The sequence below is a fragment of the Herpailurus yagouaroundi genome, unplaced genomic scaffold, assembly GCF_014898765.1.
Source record: "Herpailurus yagouaroundi ecotype Mexico unplaced genomic scaffold, PumYag 162, whole genome shotgun sequence".
In the NCBI taxonomy this organism is placed as follows: domain Eukaryota; kingdom Metazoa; phylum Chordata; class Mammalia; order Carnivora; family Felidae; genus Herpailurus; species Herpailurus yagouaroundi.
The window spans coordinates 49,729,439-49,745,988 of NW_024412403.1; the positions used below are offsets into that span (position 1 = coordinate 49,729,439).

At 35.6% G+C, this 16,550-nt stretch overlaps 1 protein-coding gene across 7 annotated transcripts in view; it reads right to left on the reverse strand.

The window, feature by feature from the left end:
• Positions 1-16,550, reverse strand: part of SENP7 (SUMO specific peptidase 7) — a 154,259-nt gene that overhangs the window by 860 nt on the left and 136,849 nt on the right. For all 7 annotated transcript variants that reach the window (XM_040484379.1, XM_040484378.1, XM_040484381.1 and 4 more), the window contains 8 exons: positions 12,296-12,418; positions 8,594-8,686; positions 7,829-7,953; positions 5,937-5,989; positions 4,452-4,501; positions 4,289-4,357; positions 3,031-3,181; positions 1-996 (listed from right to left, as the gene is read on the reverse strand). The exon at positions 1-996 is cut by the window's left edge and continues 860 nt beyond it. In XM_040484379.1, coding sequence (XP_040340313.1) covers positions 859-996; positions 3,031-3,181; positions 4,289-4,357; positions 4,452-4,501; positions 5,937-5,989; positions 7,829-7,953; positions 8,594-8,686; positions 12,296-12,418 — 802 coding nt within the window. In that variant the 3' untranslated portion in view covers positions 1-858. The remainder of the gene's footprint in view (positions 997-3,030; positions 3,182-4,288; positions 4,358-4,451; positions 4,502-5,936; positions 5,990-7,828; positions 7,954-8,593; positions 8,687-12,295; positions 12,419-16,550) is intronic.

Consider the following 16,550-nt stretch of genomic DNA (forward strand, 5'->3'; position numbering starts at 1 on the left):
TTGATACTTACAGAAAGTGGGTACGTATATTCTAGGATATCAGAATAGGATAGAAGTCAATATTGGTATAGCTATTACCTCAAAGAACTATGTTGAGCTACATATGTCATTGTAAAAACCTATTTTGGGTAGCTAAATTTTTTTTGTTCCAAATTTCATTCTGAATGAATGAACTAATTTCCCAGATCCCCATATATGACATCAAAAGAAAAAGAAAACATGTAACAATCACAGCAGAGTAACAATTCCATTTAGCAACTGAGAAAAATAAGCTGCGCTTTGAAAGAGTCAATTTCAATCATCTTCCTAACATCATGTCTTCTTTTACACTATACAGAAAGGATGCCGTAAATGGCATTTTCTGAAGCCTTAATACTAAATTCTTCTTTAAAAAAATACATAGTATTCATATTGCATGCTTGAGCCGCAAAGAATAGTATTACAATATAATGTGACTTGTCAACAAATGTGACAAGCACTGGGGCTGGCACCAGGGAGGACCTAACTCCCCTCAACTCCCAGTTATATGGAAGTACAGATCACTTGGTTTTATTATCTACAAAACATTCCCACATTTACATATGCTATTGCATAATCAGAAGCAAATTTGATCAGAAAAATATCAAATATTTATGAAAGTTTAATTTCTAATAAGTTTCTCTATATCACCCCCATTTTCCACTACATCTACCAGATCCCAACAATCTAATAATATACCTTATTTATTTTAAATAATGTTCAATGACTTATAAAACTACCACAAGTTATTTTCTTCTCTGTGAGCTGACTAACACAAATGCTGGTAAGCAGCTTTCCAGTAATCTTATAGGACATCTGTGTCATGTTTGTACAGATTAACTAGCTACTGCTGCCCTTCTGTTGCTGTAAATGAAGTTTCAAAATGAGCTCTCGAATATCTTCCCGTTTGGTCTTTATTACATGACGAGGAAACCATTTCTCCAAATGAATTGGAAGTTCAAAATTAACAATAGGATCCTAATGAGAGAAAAGAAAATGAAATCCCTTTAGCAGGACAATTCAAACTTGTTTTAGTTTCATTTTACAAGAAATGAAAAATTCCTAACTTTTTTTAGCTTTTTATTTTTAAGTTAAGTCCTCTCTACACCCCACATGGGGCTCCAAGTCATGACTTTGAGATCAAGCGTCACATGCTCTTCTGGCTAAGCCAGCCAGGCACCCTGAAAAATTGCTAACTTTTTAAAATAGCAACTTTACTGAGATAGAATTCACATACTATACAATTCACCTAAAACTATATATTTTCATTCCTCCCCAATTATATCAAAAGTTCCAACTGTATACTATAACCCTCACATGCTGAAAGTACCTTTAAGAATTCTCCAAGCAAGGGGCACCTGGGTGGCTCAGTCAGTTAATTGTCCAAATCTTGATCTCGGCTCAGGTCATGATCTCATGGTTTGGGCAGGGGGTGGTAAGGAGCCCCGTGCTGGCTTCTGCACTAACAATGGAGAGCCTGCTTGGGATTGTCTCTCTGTCTCTGCCTCTCACCCACTCATGCTCTCTCAGAATAAAGAAAAATAAATATGAAAAAAAAGAATTCTCCAAGCAAGCTTCTAGTCAAAAATACCCTGCTTCTGTACCCACCTTTGTAACACCACACCAAAAAAAATGGGGCTGGTTGCCAAGACAACCAACAATGTAATTAGAGAGTTGGAACTTTCAGTCTCGCCTCCCTGACCTCCAGAGAGAGGAGAGGGGCCTCACAAGTAACCCTGGTAATGACTGAAGTAATGAGCTGACGGTTTAAAAAGCAAAGAGTGGTCCCTTGCTTTTAAAATGTCTTCAATACTGTTACCTATAGCATGGCTGATGAGCTAGAAAAGAACACTCATGCTTGTCACTGTACTCATCTAGCTTATGGCTTTCTGAGCTTCTTGAATATATGGGTCTTTTAGTTTTGAAATTTTTCCTTCAAATTTTTGTCTGCCTTTCTCTTCCAACCTAATCTTTCTGGAACTCCAATTACATGTAAATTCAAATTTTTTACTCACATCACACTTGTCTATTCTGTTCTTTACGTTCTTTTTTCTCTCTCAAATACAGTTGAATACTTTCTATTGCCCTATTTATTTGTTTATTTACTCATTTATGGAAGTTTATTTATTTTGAGAGAGAGACAGTGAGCAGGGGAAGGGCAGAGAGAGAGAATCGCAAGCAGGCTGCACACTGTCAGTGCAGAGCCCAACGTGGAGCTTGAACCCACAAACTGTGAGATTGTGACCTGAGCCAAAATCAAGAGCCAGATGCTTAACCAACTGAGCCACCCAGGTGCCCCTATTGCTCTTTTTTTTTTTTTTAATTCTAATCCTGTCTTCTGCTACATCCAAGTCTGCTATTAAACTCAAGCAATAAGTTCCTATTTTTTCTTCCAAGTTTTTATTTAAATTCGTTAGTTAATACATGTATAATATTAATTTCAGGTGTAGGATTTAGTGATTCATCACTTGCATACAATGCCGAGTATTCATCACAAGTCCCAATAAATTCTTTTTTTTTTCTTATGTTCTATTTATTTTTGAGACAGGGAGAGAGAGAGACAGCCTGAGCAGGGGAGGGACAGAAAGAGAGGGAGACACAGAATCTTGAAGACAGGCTCCAGGCTCTGAGCTAGCTGTCAGCACAGAGCCCGACACGGGGCTTGAGATCATGACCTGAGTCGAAGAAGGATGCTTAACCAACTGAGCCATGCAGGCACCCCAGTGCCAATAAATTCTTAATTTCAGATATATTATTATGAAATTTTAGCTGTAGAATACCCACGTGATCGTTTTTAGCAGGTTCCATCTTTTCATCCATTTTGTTCACTCTATTCTCTCTAACGTATTATTCAAATCATTTTAAAGTTCTTATTCCATTAAATAACTCTAATATCTGGATTATATGTGATTTACTTTTTCTTTCTTGATTACCTGTAATATTTTGCTTCTTTGTTTGCCCAGTAATTTGTAATTATATGCTGGTAACTGTGAATAAAGAATTTTTACATACCTTAAAGAAGCTCTCCACATACTGCAGTAAATATACTCCACAATCACTGCTATTATCTTGTTTAGGAACTTTAGGGCATAGGTCCACCATGTTTGTTTTGCTGAATTCACGATGAGTTTTTCGTTTAACTTCCCACTCTACTTCTAAATACCTTGAATCATCAAAAAAGTAGAGTGACTCTAGTAGAAATCTCTTTACTATTATTCAACACAAAGATGGAAAATAATTGCTACCAAATGTGTTGCCTCAAGTCAAATTTCCAAGTTTAACAGTACAAATTATAATATGTGAGGCTTCAAGGGTTGCTATTTAAAAGAAAATCATCTGAGTTTCTAACTAAAAGCTAGACTTTTTTCAACAATCCAACTTTCATAACTCACACACATAAGCTCATTTATATTACTAACAAATTACTAAATTTGTTAATTACTAAACTAATAAATTACTTTAAAACTTGAGTTCCCAGTTGTTTCCAGATCCTACAGTAATTACAAAATTACACACATACATATACACACACACACTTATATACACACACAAATACCAACCCCCTTTTTTTTTGAGCAAGCTCCACACTCAACATGGGGCTTAAACTCAAGACCCTGAGATCAAGAGTCACATGCTTGCTCTACAACTGAGACAGCCAGGCTCCCCAATATATACACACAGAAGTAATAAAAAGGTGAAAGAGTTCTTATTTTCTCTAAAATGATACTTTTGATAACCACTAATAGCTGCAACGCTCCTTTGTAAAATTATGCTTTTTGTTCAGTTATGAATACAAATTTTGATTTTACTTTCAATATATACAAGTTATTATCTGAGAAATATTAGTGTTTTAATATTAACATACAATAGGGGATGTTTATTATTGATTACATTGTAGACCTCATCTAAATACATAATAAAATATAATTCCTGGGGCGCCTGGGTGGCGCAGTCGGTTTAGCGTCCGACTTCAGCCAGGTCACGATCTCGCGGTCCGGGAGTTCGAGCCCCGCGTCAGGCTCTGGGCTGATGGCTCGGAGCCTGGAGCCTGTTTCCGATTCTGTGTCTCCCTCTCTCTCTGCCCCTCCCCCGTTCATGCTCTGTCTCTCTCTGTCCCAAAAATAAATAAACGTTAAAAAAAAAAAATTAAAAAAAAATAATAATAAAATATAATTCCTGATACAGTCTTTTCAGTAATTCTTAAATATCGTAGCTTCAAAATTATTGAGATTTTAGATAACAGACTGAGAGAAAAATTGTCATTACTTACTCTCGTAAATTCTGAACTGTGTTTTGTATAGAAGCAGCTTTCAAGGAATCTAGTATGAGAATGCATGGCCTATGAAAATCAAAAGAAGAAATCAAGATGTACATACTTGTACATGAATTAAACTTAAATATCTGAGAAAACTATTATTATAGCATGTACCTACCTTTTACACATTTTCTTTGGTACTGGTACTGATATATTTGTCTCGGTACTCTGAAATAAAACAGGAATTTTTATGGCTTTGCAATTAAAACCAGTTTGAATACATTAGTGTTCAGTTATTCTTTAAAATGTTTGAAATACTCTGAAATTAAAATTTCAAGTAAGAGTCCTTTTCATCATCTAAAGTGAGCCAATGTTGTTTTTTCAGAAATTCATTGATTTATTTTCTTATACTAGTGAAACAGTATCTTATACTTTTACATGTAGCTTCAAGAAGTTCTAGAACTTTGACATAGCCTAAAAAACAACCTAGAACTTTAATTACTTCTATTCAGAGTTACCATCTCAAGCAAAGATAAACAAGTTAATTTAACCTGCCTTTACATACATTCTCTAACTCAATGTATGATGTCACTGGAGATAAATCTGGGAAACAACAGGCCAAATTTAAGCAGAATTCTTTAATGCATAACTTCTTAGTACCTTTATTATTCTAATGTAACAGTGAATCTTTAAGAGATGAATAGGACACAAGAGTTTAACCAACTTAACTGACCTTACAATCCTTTTTATCATACTCTGCATCTTACAACAGTTGGTCTAAGGAACTTAATTTGGGAAGACTGTTGTACAAGCAAGTAGAAGGTCTCCTATTGTGCCACTGTTAGAACAGAAAAGGAAACTTCCTTTCTTCTGCCCACCCTATACCAGTAACAGTAAAGACATAAGCCTCTGCCAGGATAGCAAGGCTGCTACTGTCTATACATACAAAAAAAAAAAAAAAAAAAAAAAAAATCGCGAGGTGGCTACCTTAATCAATTAAGACACCAAATCTAGACCATACATAACAGTTTGGAAGTCCATAAAAGAAAAGTTAGGGGTGCCTGGGTGGCTCAGTCGGTTGAGTGTCTGACTTCGGCTCAGGTCATGATCTCACGGCTGGTGAGTTCGAGCCCCGCCTCAGGCTCTGTGCTGACAGCTCAGAGCCTGGAACCTGCTTTGGATTCTGTGTCTCCCTCTCTCTCTGCCCCTCCCCCGCTCTTGCTCTGTCTCTCTCTCTCTCTCAAAAATAAACATTCAAAAAAAAAAGAAAAAAGAAAAAGAAAAGTTAACAGAACCTAAAAATGTGGACACTAAACCTATTAAACAACCAATGGGTCAACAAAGAACTCAAGGAGGAAATCACAAAACTACATGGCAACAAATGAAAATGAAAACACATTAGCCCAAAATCTTTGGGATGCTAGGAAAGCAGTTCTAAGAGGTTAGTTTATAGTGATATAGGCATACCTCAACAAATAAGAAAAATTTCAAATAAACAATCTAACCTTACACCTAAAGAAACTAGAAAAGTTAGATCCAACAAAGCCCAAAGGTAGTAGAAGGAAGGAAATAATAAAGACCAGGGTGGAAATAAATGAAATAAAAACTAAAAAATAACAATAGAAAAGATTCCTTCTTTCATATCTATAAAGAACACACTTACTTGGGAATCCTCTGTGCCCAAGGACAGTGTCGAAGTAGTATGTACATCATTATCTAGTTAGAAATAATAAAGCAATAATGAGTGCTTATTTTATATCTAATATCAAGTATTTAGATGTGGTTTGGACCAGTATTGATGGCAATGGCTATTAATATTCTGCCTACTGCTTAGACTACAGCTATAAAACATGTAATTTTCTTTTTTCTCAAAATAAGTAGGCTTATTTGCTTACTGAATTAACATTTGGGTTGTAACATAAGAAAAATCATGGAAGAAGTTTAAGAGACCTGAAGTTTAAGTAAGAATTTTAAAAATTTTAAGTAAACCTAGTCAGTTTACTAGCATTAACAAGAAATGTGTTCATTTAAATTGAGAAAAAATGTGGGATTTCACCACCAAAAAACTCTTAAAATAAATTAATTCAGTAGGGTTGCAAGATACAAAATTAATGTATAGAAATTTGTTGCAGTTCTATATACTAATAACAAAGTAGCAGAATATATATATATAGCCATGGATATATATATATATATATATATATATGTATATATATATATATAGTGACATTTTTACTTCATATAGTGACAATTTTACTTCTACCTTACCAATTTGGTTGCCTTTTCTTTATTTTCTTGTCTAATTGCTGGACTTCAGTACTATGCTGAATGAAAGTGGTGACAGTGGACATCTTTGTTCCTGATCGTAAAGGAGAAGCTTTTAGCTTTTCTCCATAAGTATGATGTTAGGTATGGGTTGTCATTCATGGGCTTTATGATGCTGTTGAACTATGTTCCCTCTAAACCCACTTTGTTGGGAGTTTTTATCATGAATGGATCCTTTTTCTGCATCTTTTAAGATGAGCAAATGGTTTTTATCCTTTAATTTGTTAATGTGATGTGTCACGTTGGTTGATTTGCAGATACTGAACCATCCTTTCATAGCTGGAATAAATCCCACTCAACTGTCTTTAAATGTAGTTTTGGATTCAGTTTGTTAATATTTTGCTGATGACTTTTCCTTTTGTGTTCATCAGGGATATTGGCTTGTACTTTTCTTGTTTTTTAGTGTCTTTGTCTGGCTTCAGTATCAGAGTAATGCTGGCCTCATTGAATCAATTTGGAAGCCTCTCTTCTTTTTTTTGGCGGGGGGGAATAGTTTGAAGACAGTAGACACTAACTCTTCTTTACATGTTTGGTAGAATTCATCTGTGAATTTATCTGGTCATTGATTTTTTTCTTTGGTTTTTGATAATTGGTTTAGTTTCTTTACTAGTAAAAAAAAAAAAAAAGAATACAATACCTAGGAATAAACTTAACAAAGGAGGCCAAAGACCTGAACTGGTCTATGCCTGAAGATCCATAGTATGAATTCTTAGTCATGTTAGCAAGATTATTTTATAAAAAATGCTATGATAAAACTTGACATAACATTATAACTTAAGAATTACATTTTGTCTATACATGAGGTTTGGCATCTATATGAAAATTTCAGATTTCTTATTCTTTCTACTAGTTTCATTAAAAAAAAAAAAAAATACTACCACCAGGGCTCCTGGGTAGTTCAGTCAGTTGAGCATCCAACTCTTGATTTCAGTTCAGTTCATGATCTCATGGTTGTGAGATGAGCCCCACACTGGACTCTGCTGAGCATGGAGCCTACTTCAGATTCTCTCTCTGGCTCCTTCTGTCCCTCCCCCTTTGTCTGTTTGTCTCTCTCTCTCTCTCTCTCTCTCTCTCCCCTTCCCTCCCTCCCTCCCTCCCTTATATATATATATATATATATATATATATATATATATATATATATACCATCTTTTAACCTCATATTGTTCACTATAATCATTCTACTGTTGTCATCATCATTAAAAACAGTATCTACATTAAGTTTACCACCTATTATTTTGTTGTCATGTTGAGATGGCTGAGCCTGTGAGTGCTGGGATACAGTTTGTGGAAAATCTTCATATACAGCTTCTTCTAACCATGGAAAACAAATGACAGCAAGATACCAATGAGATCTGTTGAAAAAGAAACACAATCTTAATAACACGAAATCTAAACAATACAGAGCAATGTGTTTTGGATCTACAGCTGAGAAAGTGGGTAAAACAAACTTCATACCAATTAACTACACTGTAATATCTGACATAACACGGACCACACATTCCAAAAGTAATTAAATGAGTAGTAAGACTACTTAGGGTAAAATCTGAGTTATTTCAAATTTATTTACTTTCATATAATCAGTGCTTCCTATTGAAGAACTGCTTTAATAAATAAACTCATAGCATCATCTTTTTTCTGTTAGTGCTTAAACAGTTTGTTCTCTTAAATATTTTAAGGTTTATTCTAAAATCTTTTCATCTTTTACTTAGTAAGAAATTCTTTTGAGCCCAAAAAAGAAAAATTCAATGTCTCAGTCATTACAGTCTTATGGGCATTTGTCATTTTTATTTTTTCTACTATATTTACAATATGACCATTTGTCAAACCAAAATCTAATATAGTCACTCATAGTTTTAGCTACTTCTTTGGAAAATTTAAACATAGTACTTGAGATGCATACCCATACCTTTTACTGATTATTAATCTAAAAATGCACAAAATATTTTTTTCTGTACTCTCCAATTTTGTTTTTAAATAATCCGAAATACTCACGACTCATTTACAGGCACAAAGATGTAATCTTTGTTAAAGATGTTTATGTGACGAGTCCATGTTCTTACTCTTTTATGTCTCCTCTGTGCCATTCTGGGAATATGAAAGATACATGTATTTTACATATAAAAAATTAAAAATTGAAGATACAGATTTCAGGAGTCATTTTTATACACTGAAAAATGTGAGATTCAGTTTACTTAACCATCTTCTTCAAGATATATAATATTTAATGCATATTAAGATATATAATACTCATTTCCTTTCATTAATTTCTAATTGTTGTTAAACTTAATGACTGTTTATAAACAATGTCATAGATAGAATAGAAGGAGCAATTTATAAAATGGTTTATAGACTCCAAAAATAGCTCAGTAACTGTATGTAAACAGCTAAACCTATTTATTTACTTTAGTTCCATCTGGGCATGATAAAAATATTATCATTAAACCTTAAAAGAATTGTCTAAATGTTATACCTGTGATGAGGGAGGTGTTAAAGTTAACAGGAGGAATGAGGCATATATTCTTAGAATTTTTTAAAGATGACAGTCATCTCCTTTCATTTTATATATAAGGAAATTATAAGACAATGAGTTGAAAATACCCACTATTCATCCATCTTTCATTTACTTCTTCAACATAGATTTATTAGGTTCTTAAGAATAAATAATAAAAATCACCCACGCTGCCCTTAAGGAGTTCACAAAATGAAGAGGGTAGAAAAAAACCATGGCTAAAATATAAGTGTCATAAGGGACACAAAGGAATTATGTTATAGCATTTAGAAAAGCCACCTAGAAAAGAACTAGGACACACAAATAATTGTTTCTTTTCTTTATCTTATCAGGAAAATAAGGTAGGAAGATATTACACCAAGTTTGAATATCAAAAAAAAGTTTTAAGGGGGGTGCCTGAGTGGCTCAGTTGGTTAACCATTCAACTCTTGATTTTGGCGCAGGTCATGATCCCAGGGTCATAGGATCGAGCCCAGCGTCAGGCTCTGACCATGAAGCCTGCTTAAGATTCTCTCTCTCCCCCTCTGCCCCTCTCCCTGTTCATGCTCTAAAATAAAAATTAAAAAAAATAAACATTTAAAAAGTAAAACTTAAAAAAAATGACTTTCAAAGTCTTGCTTAAAAAAAAGTTTTAGAAAAGAGGTGGTGTGTAACTTCTGGCTCAGGGCCTCCAAGAATTTTTTTTTTTTTTAATGTGTATTTTTGAGACAAAGAGAGACAGAGCTGGAGCAGGGGAGGGGCAGAGAGAGAGGGAGACACAGAATCTGAAGCAGGCTCCAGGCTCTGAGCTACCAGCACAGAGCCTGATGCAGGGCTCAAACCCATGAACTGTGACATCATGACCTGAGCCAAAGTCAGAGGCTTAACCAACTGAGCTACCTTGGCGCCCCCAAGAACCTCCTTTTTATGCAAGGAATTAAATAAGTTGTTTTATATTTATATACCAAGTAATATAGGAAAAGAAATCTTTGTCCCATCCCTGTTCATCTGAATATTTAACCATACTCACAGGAGTAAACATTAGGAGAAGATGGAATTTAGAATGAGCTAATAAAAGGTGGTAGGAATTAGACACTATGTAGACTTTAACTTCATAAAATGATCAGAAGTCACATGTTTACTGAATTTTGTTTCAGAATGACCCAATCATTATAATGATTATGAACAATTATTTTCAAATAGTGCATAGCCTATTAATTTGCTTTTCCATTTGAAAATCTTAAAGATAGACACCTGGTTTTCTTTTGTTTTGTTATGTTGGTGTTTGATTTCCTGATCATACTGGACTTATTTGATTGATATATTAGACACTAGATGGAACAAGGAGAATGGGAGAGGTTATGGGAAACACAATATAATCTCTTATTCTCAGTTCCTAACTCTTTGGAAGATCTTTAATTATATGTCTAAGCGTTCTCTCCCATTCAATAAAATATATTATTATTCTCTTTCGAGCTCCTAGTATGTTACAAGCACTGAGCAAAAGGCACTGGGACAGAGTAGAAAATAAGACAGATAAAGTCCATGACCTCATGAAGTTTAACCTTAGGACAAGCAAACAAACCAATGATCACAAACCATGTTATAATACAAAAAAAGTGCCAGGAGAAGAAATTTCAGTCAGAAAATAGGAAAAGAGCTTAGCATATTTGGAAACTGAAAGGAGGAAGGCTGAGCTGAAGGAGGGTAAGTGAGGAGAAAGAATGTCATGAGGTGAGAGTAGGGAGACGGGCAGAAGCCAGATCTCTCAGCATCTCATAATCCATAGTAATGAGTTTGTGCATCATTTAGTCTGCAATTCCCTTACACTAGTAGTTGGAGTGTCTTGTCAGAGATTTATTTACCATTAAGGTTTATACCCCTTACCACTCTGCTTTGTGGCTATCTTCTTATTTTTTTACTGATTTGTAGAAATTCTTTGTGTGATAACTAATTACATATATATCAGGCCAAGCATTAACCTAAGTATTTACCTGTGAGGGGATAGGGGAACTGAGCCCCGCCATGGAGTTAAAAATCCACCTATATAATTTTTGGATTCCCAAACCTTAACTACTACTAACAGCCTACTGTTGACCAGAAGCTTTACTGATAACATAAAGCCAATTAACACACATTTTGTGGTATATGTATTATATATTTTTATAATACAGTAAGCTAAAGAAAAGAAAATGTTGAGAGAATCATAAGGAAGAGAAAATACACTTGCAGTATTTACAGTATATACATGTACACTGTATTTATCCCAAAAAATCTGCATATAAATGGACTCCCATGGTTGAAATCCATGTTGTTCAAGGGTCAACTGTGTGTATGTGTGTGTATATAAGATATGAAGTATAGTATCTTAGTACCTTATATATGTCTTACCCTGGAATATGCCACTTATGTAACACTGTTTTATATTACTTTTATATATGATCAAACATGTAACTTCTAATTTTAAAAAATTACTTTAAAATTTAAAACCACAGCAGAATCCACTTGCTTTCATTTCATCAGTTTCTAGGTGGCTATGCCAAATAATGACTCGTAATCTTAAAACAAAACATAAGATTAAATGCATGGTACCAACCATCAATTTCTATATACATAAAATAGAACAGGAAGCCATCAAATAAGTTAAATATAGGGGCACCTGGGTGGCTCAGTCAGTTAAGCATCCAACTCTAGATTTCGGCTCAGGTTCTGATCTCACGATTCTTGGGTTTGAGCCCCGCATTGAGCCCTGTGTTGAGTGCCACGCTGACAATGTGGAGCCTGCTTGGGATTCTCTCTCTGCCCCTCCCCTCACATGTGCACATGCTTGTTCGCTCGCTTGCTCTCTCTCTCAATAAATAAACTTAAAAAATAAATAAATAAGATGGGACCCATAGAGGAAATAGAGCCACTGCCAAAATCACTGCCCAATGCAAAGAGGTTAAGAAAGAAATAACCTGACTTTTTCCTCCCTTGCCCTCCAACTTCCAGTGTCCCCCACAGAACATGCACTTGGAAATGCAGCCTGCAAGAGTCAGCCTCCTCTGATAGGGAAAAGAACAGCGGGGTGAGAAAGAGCTGAAAGGCCTGCACAAATGGTAATACTGATCACTCTAGGAAAAACTGTAAGAAGTTTTTTTTTACTAGGAGCATCAACACAGCATATTTTTCTCTTAAAACTGAAGTACACTGAAAGACTGACTTACGAAAGATTTGGATTATCTTCAGTCAAATTATTTTCTTTTCTTGTCAAGCATTTATAGAAAAAGCTACTAAAAATGTGACTTCGTTCAACAAGTTCATCTGATGCCTTCTCCAATATAAGATATCTGTAAAATAGCAAAACCACAGAAGTTATTTTTAGATTTTACCTAATCTTCCCCCAATTATCTTATGTGTTCTGTAAATCTTCATTTTTATGACCACTTAGATTCAAAGCAATCTTGCAATCTGCTCAGATTCCAGCTAAAATTGTTCTTTATTTACCTCACCTTCCATCAAGATTGTTTAAAGCAGAAATTGCCCACTTATTAACTCATTTACTTAACAATTACTTATCAAATTCCTAACATGTGCAACGCACCATAATTATATTAGAGACATAAAATGGGGAAAGGGGGGGTAGTACATGCTGCCATATAGCTTACAATCCAGAGGAGTGAGTATAGAAGGAAATATTAATCAAATACCACACAGAGATAAGATTGAAACCCTGACACTCCTAAAATAAATCTAGAAAAATTTTAATTACTGTGAGATATGTCCAATATATAAATCCTGAGTCTATGTCTACTAAAACAATTCTTCAACATAAGCTTGTAAATGAATCATTTAGTGATTAAACTCTTCACATTAGTGAACTCTGCTATTCTTAACTCTGGTTTTGAATCTCTGCAGATTCAAAAATGACCTTGTAATTGCTTTAAGAAAAAAAGCAAAGGGGCGCCTGGGTGGCGCAGTCGGTTAAGCGTCCGACTTTAGCCAGGTCACGATCTCGCGGTCCGTGAGTTCGAGCCCCGCATCAGGCTCTGGCTGATGGCTCAGAGCCTGGAGCCTGTTTCCGATTCTCTGTCTCCCTCTCTCTCTGCCCCTCCCCCGTTCATGCTCTGTCTCTCTCTGTCCCAAAGAAAATAAATAAACGTTGAAAAAAAAAATTAAAAAAAAAAAAAAAAAAGAAAAAAAGCATAGAAGACAAATACAACTTGACATTTTTTTAAATGTGGTTATGGACAGGCTTTGCTACATGGAAGGAGACACAAAGGATGCTTCTGGTGTGCTGGAAATGTTCTTTACCTTGATCTAAATGATGATATTATGGGTGCATACATTTGTGAACATTCACTAGCTGCACACTTAAGATTTATGTACTTTACTACTTGAAAGTTACACCTTAATTTAAAAAATAAATAGAAAGTCATTTAAAACCTAAAGTTAGGGGGCGCCTGGGTGGTTCAGTCGATTAACTATCCAACTTTGGCTCAGGTCATCTTCTCACGGTTCCTGAGTTCAAGCCCCACATTGGGCTCTGTGCTGACAGCTCAGAGCCTGGAGCCTGCTTCTGATTCTGTGCCTCCCTCTCTCTCTCTCTCTCTCTCTCTCTGCCCTTCCCTTACTTGCATTCTCTCTCCCAAAAATAAATAAAAACATTAAAAAATTATTTTAAAAAAAAACAACACTAAAGTTAGAATCTTCTCTGAAAATACGTCAATGAGACAGAGAAACAGGTAATTTAGTGAATAGGAAATATAGAAAAGTACTACTGGAAATAAATTAGGAATAAAATTGTATTTGTTAATTCTAATAAAACATATAAAGACTAACAATATGATCCAGTTCATCTCACCAAATATAAATTTGGCACTATTATACGGATACAAAAATAAGTAAGATGGAGGTGCCTGGGTGGCTCACTTGGTTAAGCCTCTAACTTCAGGCCACATCATGATGTCACCGTTCATCTAGCCCCACATTGGGTTCTGTGCTGACAGCTCAGAGCCTGCTTCAGATTCTGTGTCTCCCTCTCTCTCTGCCCCTCCCCAACTTGCGCTCTGTCTCTCTCTCTCTCAAAAATAAATAAACATTAAAAAAAAATTAAAAAAAAAAAAGACATAAGATGCTTAACCTTTAGAATAAGAATGATCATAAAATCACCAACTAACTGGGGCACTTGGGTAGCTCAGTCAGTTGAGCGACCGACTTCGGTTCAGGTCATGATCTCATGGTTTGTGAGTTCAAGCCCCGCATCAGGTTCTATGCTGACAGCTCAGAGCCTGGAGCCTGCTTCGGATTCTGTGTCTCCCTCTCTCTCTGCCCCTCCCCCACTCATGCTCTGTCTCTCTCTGTCTCAGAAATAAACATTAAAATTTAAAAAAAAATAAAAATCACCAACTAACTTTAAAATAATGCAAAATAAGGGGTGCCTGGGTGACTCAATCAGTTAAGTGTCCGACTTCGGCTCAGGTCATGATCCTACAGTTCATGGGTTCGAGCCCCACGTCCGGCTCTATGATGACAGCTCAGAGCTTGGAGCCTGCTTTGGATTCTGTTTCTGCCCCTCCCCTGCTCATGCTCTGACTCTCTCTAAAAAAAAAATTAAATAAACATTAAAAAAATAAAGAAAAATATTATAAATAACATAAAAAAGATGCAAATGGAGTATTATGGGAATTAATAATATCTGTTTAGAAGATCAGGAAAAGTTTTGAGGAAGGTACCATTTGAGAGGAAACATGAAAGAGGAATAAAACTTCAACAGGTTGAGATAAAGAGGAAAGTCTTCCAAGAAACAAGAGAGCAGGGCATTAAGGCAGAAGAGTGACTAAGAATAGGCTTTGTTTAGTAAACTGTTTATAATTCAATTTTGCTGGACTATGAAATACGTGTAAAAGGCTAAAGAGATAGATTAGTGTCATATTATCAAGACTCTCAAAAGCCAGATGGTCTGAACTCATTTTGACAGGTAATAAGAAATTACTATAAGTTTCTAATGGGAACTGCATTCATAGAGTGGTTTAAGAAGAATACTGGTGGTCATAATACACCTAATGCACAGGAAAACAGAGATAAAAAATACAAGGACACTAGTTAAAAAGACAGAATAACAATTCAGGTAAGAAGTACTAGGAAATCATGATGACAGAAGAAAAAGAATAAATGAATTTGAGAGACAGAATCTACTAAAATTGGCAACTGAGTATACAGATAGGGAAGGAAGGGTGAAGAGTCAATGATGATGAAGACTTCTGCTTCCAGCCAAGACAGAACAATAGGGACCAGATTTACCCACCTGGATGAAAAAAGCGAAAAATCACACAAAATACATGTGAATCAATAGTCTTCAAAACACTAGACATCAGGCAACAAAGAAGAGTGGTCTTTGAGAAATGAGAAATAAACAAGGTGAGCTCCACTCATGCCCCAGTTTACTGTTTTGGTAGTTTACAGGTGGCAGCACAGGAAGGAGTAACCCAGGTGGCAGACTCCACATTGAGATGCTGAAAGTCAGGAGAGACCAAGACAGCTAGAATTTACAGATCAGAATACTAAAAAGGGAAGAGTCGTAGATAAACAGAACTCCAGACATCTGCAGCGTCCTCCTCAAGTATTTAGAAGAATGACCATTGCATGTGTGTGAGGAAAATGCTGGGGTGAGAACTACCTGAAAAGATGAGAGGGAATGAGCCAGTGACAAGAATAGTGCCTGTTCTTACCAGACAGGCTGGAAAACCCCCTAATTCATGGAGGCCCTAGGTATAAGATATTAAAAAAGACCCAGATCAAACTTCTAGAGGTCAAATGTACAGTATCTGAGATGAAGGGCTAGTGATAGAGATTCAGAGCCTGAGTGACTGGAATAAAGCTAGTATACGTAAACAATAGGACTCAGGAAAGAGGCAGGCTAGAAACTTTACATCAAAGTTTATAAAACCTTCCTATCTATTCCTTCAACTAAGCTATGCAAAGTTGAAAATTATTTTTTAATGGCATAGTGATATGGGTTTTTTAAATGACAGGTAACTCTTACAGCACTTGAAGACAGAATAGATAACTACAGAGTTGCTTCTTTTCCTTTCCCAAAGTGATCTGTAATTTTTAGATACTTCCTTCACCACAGTAATACAACAGTTAAGAAGTATAAATAAAAAAAATAAACAAATAAACAAAAACTAAAACAAACAAAAAATAGCAACTCTTCTGGAGTATATACAAACTGAAGTAGTCAACTGTAGAAAACCTCGGTAGGCAAACAAAACAATTTTTTCAACATGTATTTATTTTGAGAGAGAGAGAGAGAGAGAGAGAGAGAGAGAGAATCCCAGGCAGGTTCCACCCTGTTGGTGCAGAGCCCAACACAGGGCTCAATCCCACCACTGTGAGATCATGACCTGAGCTGAAGTCAAGAGTCGAACACCTAACCAACTGAGCCACCCTGGCGCCCCGGCAAAAATTTCTAAAATCTGA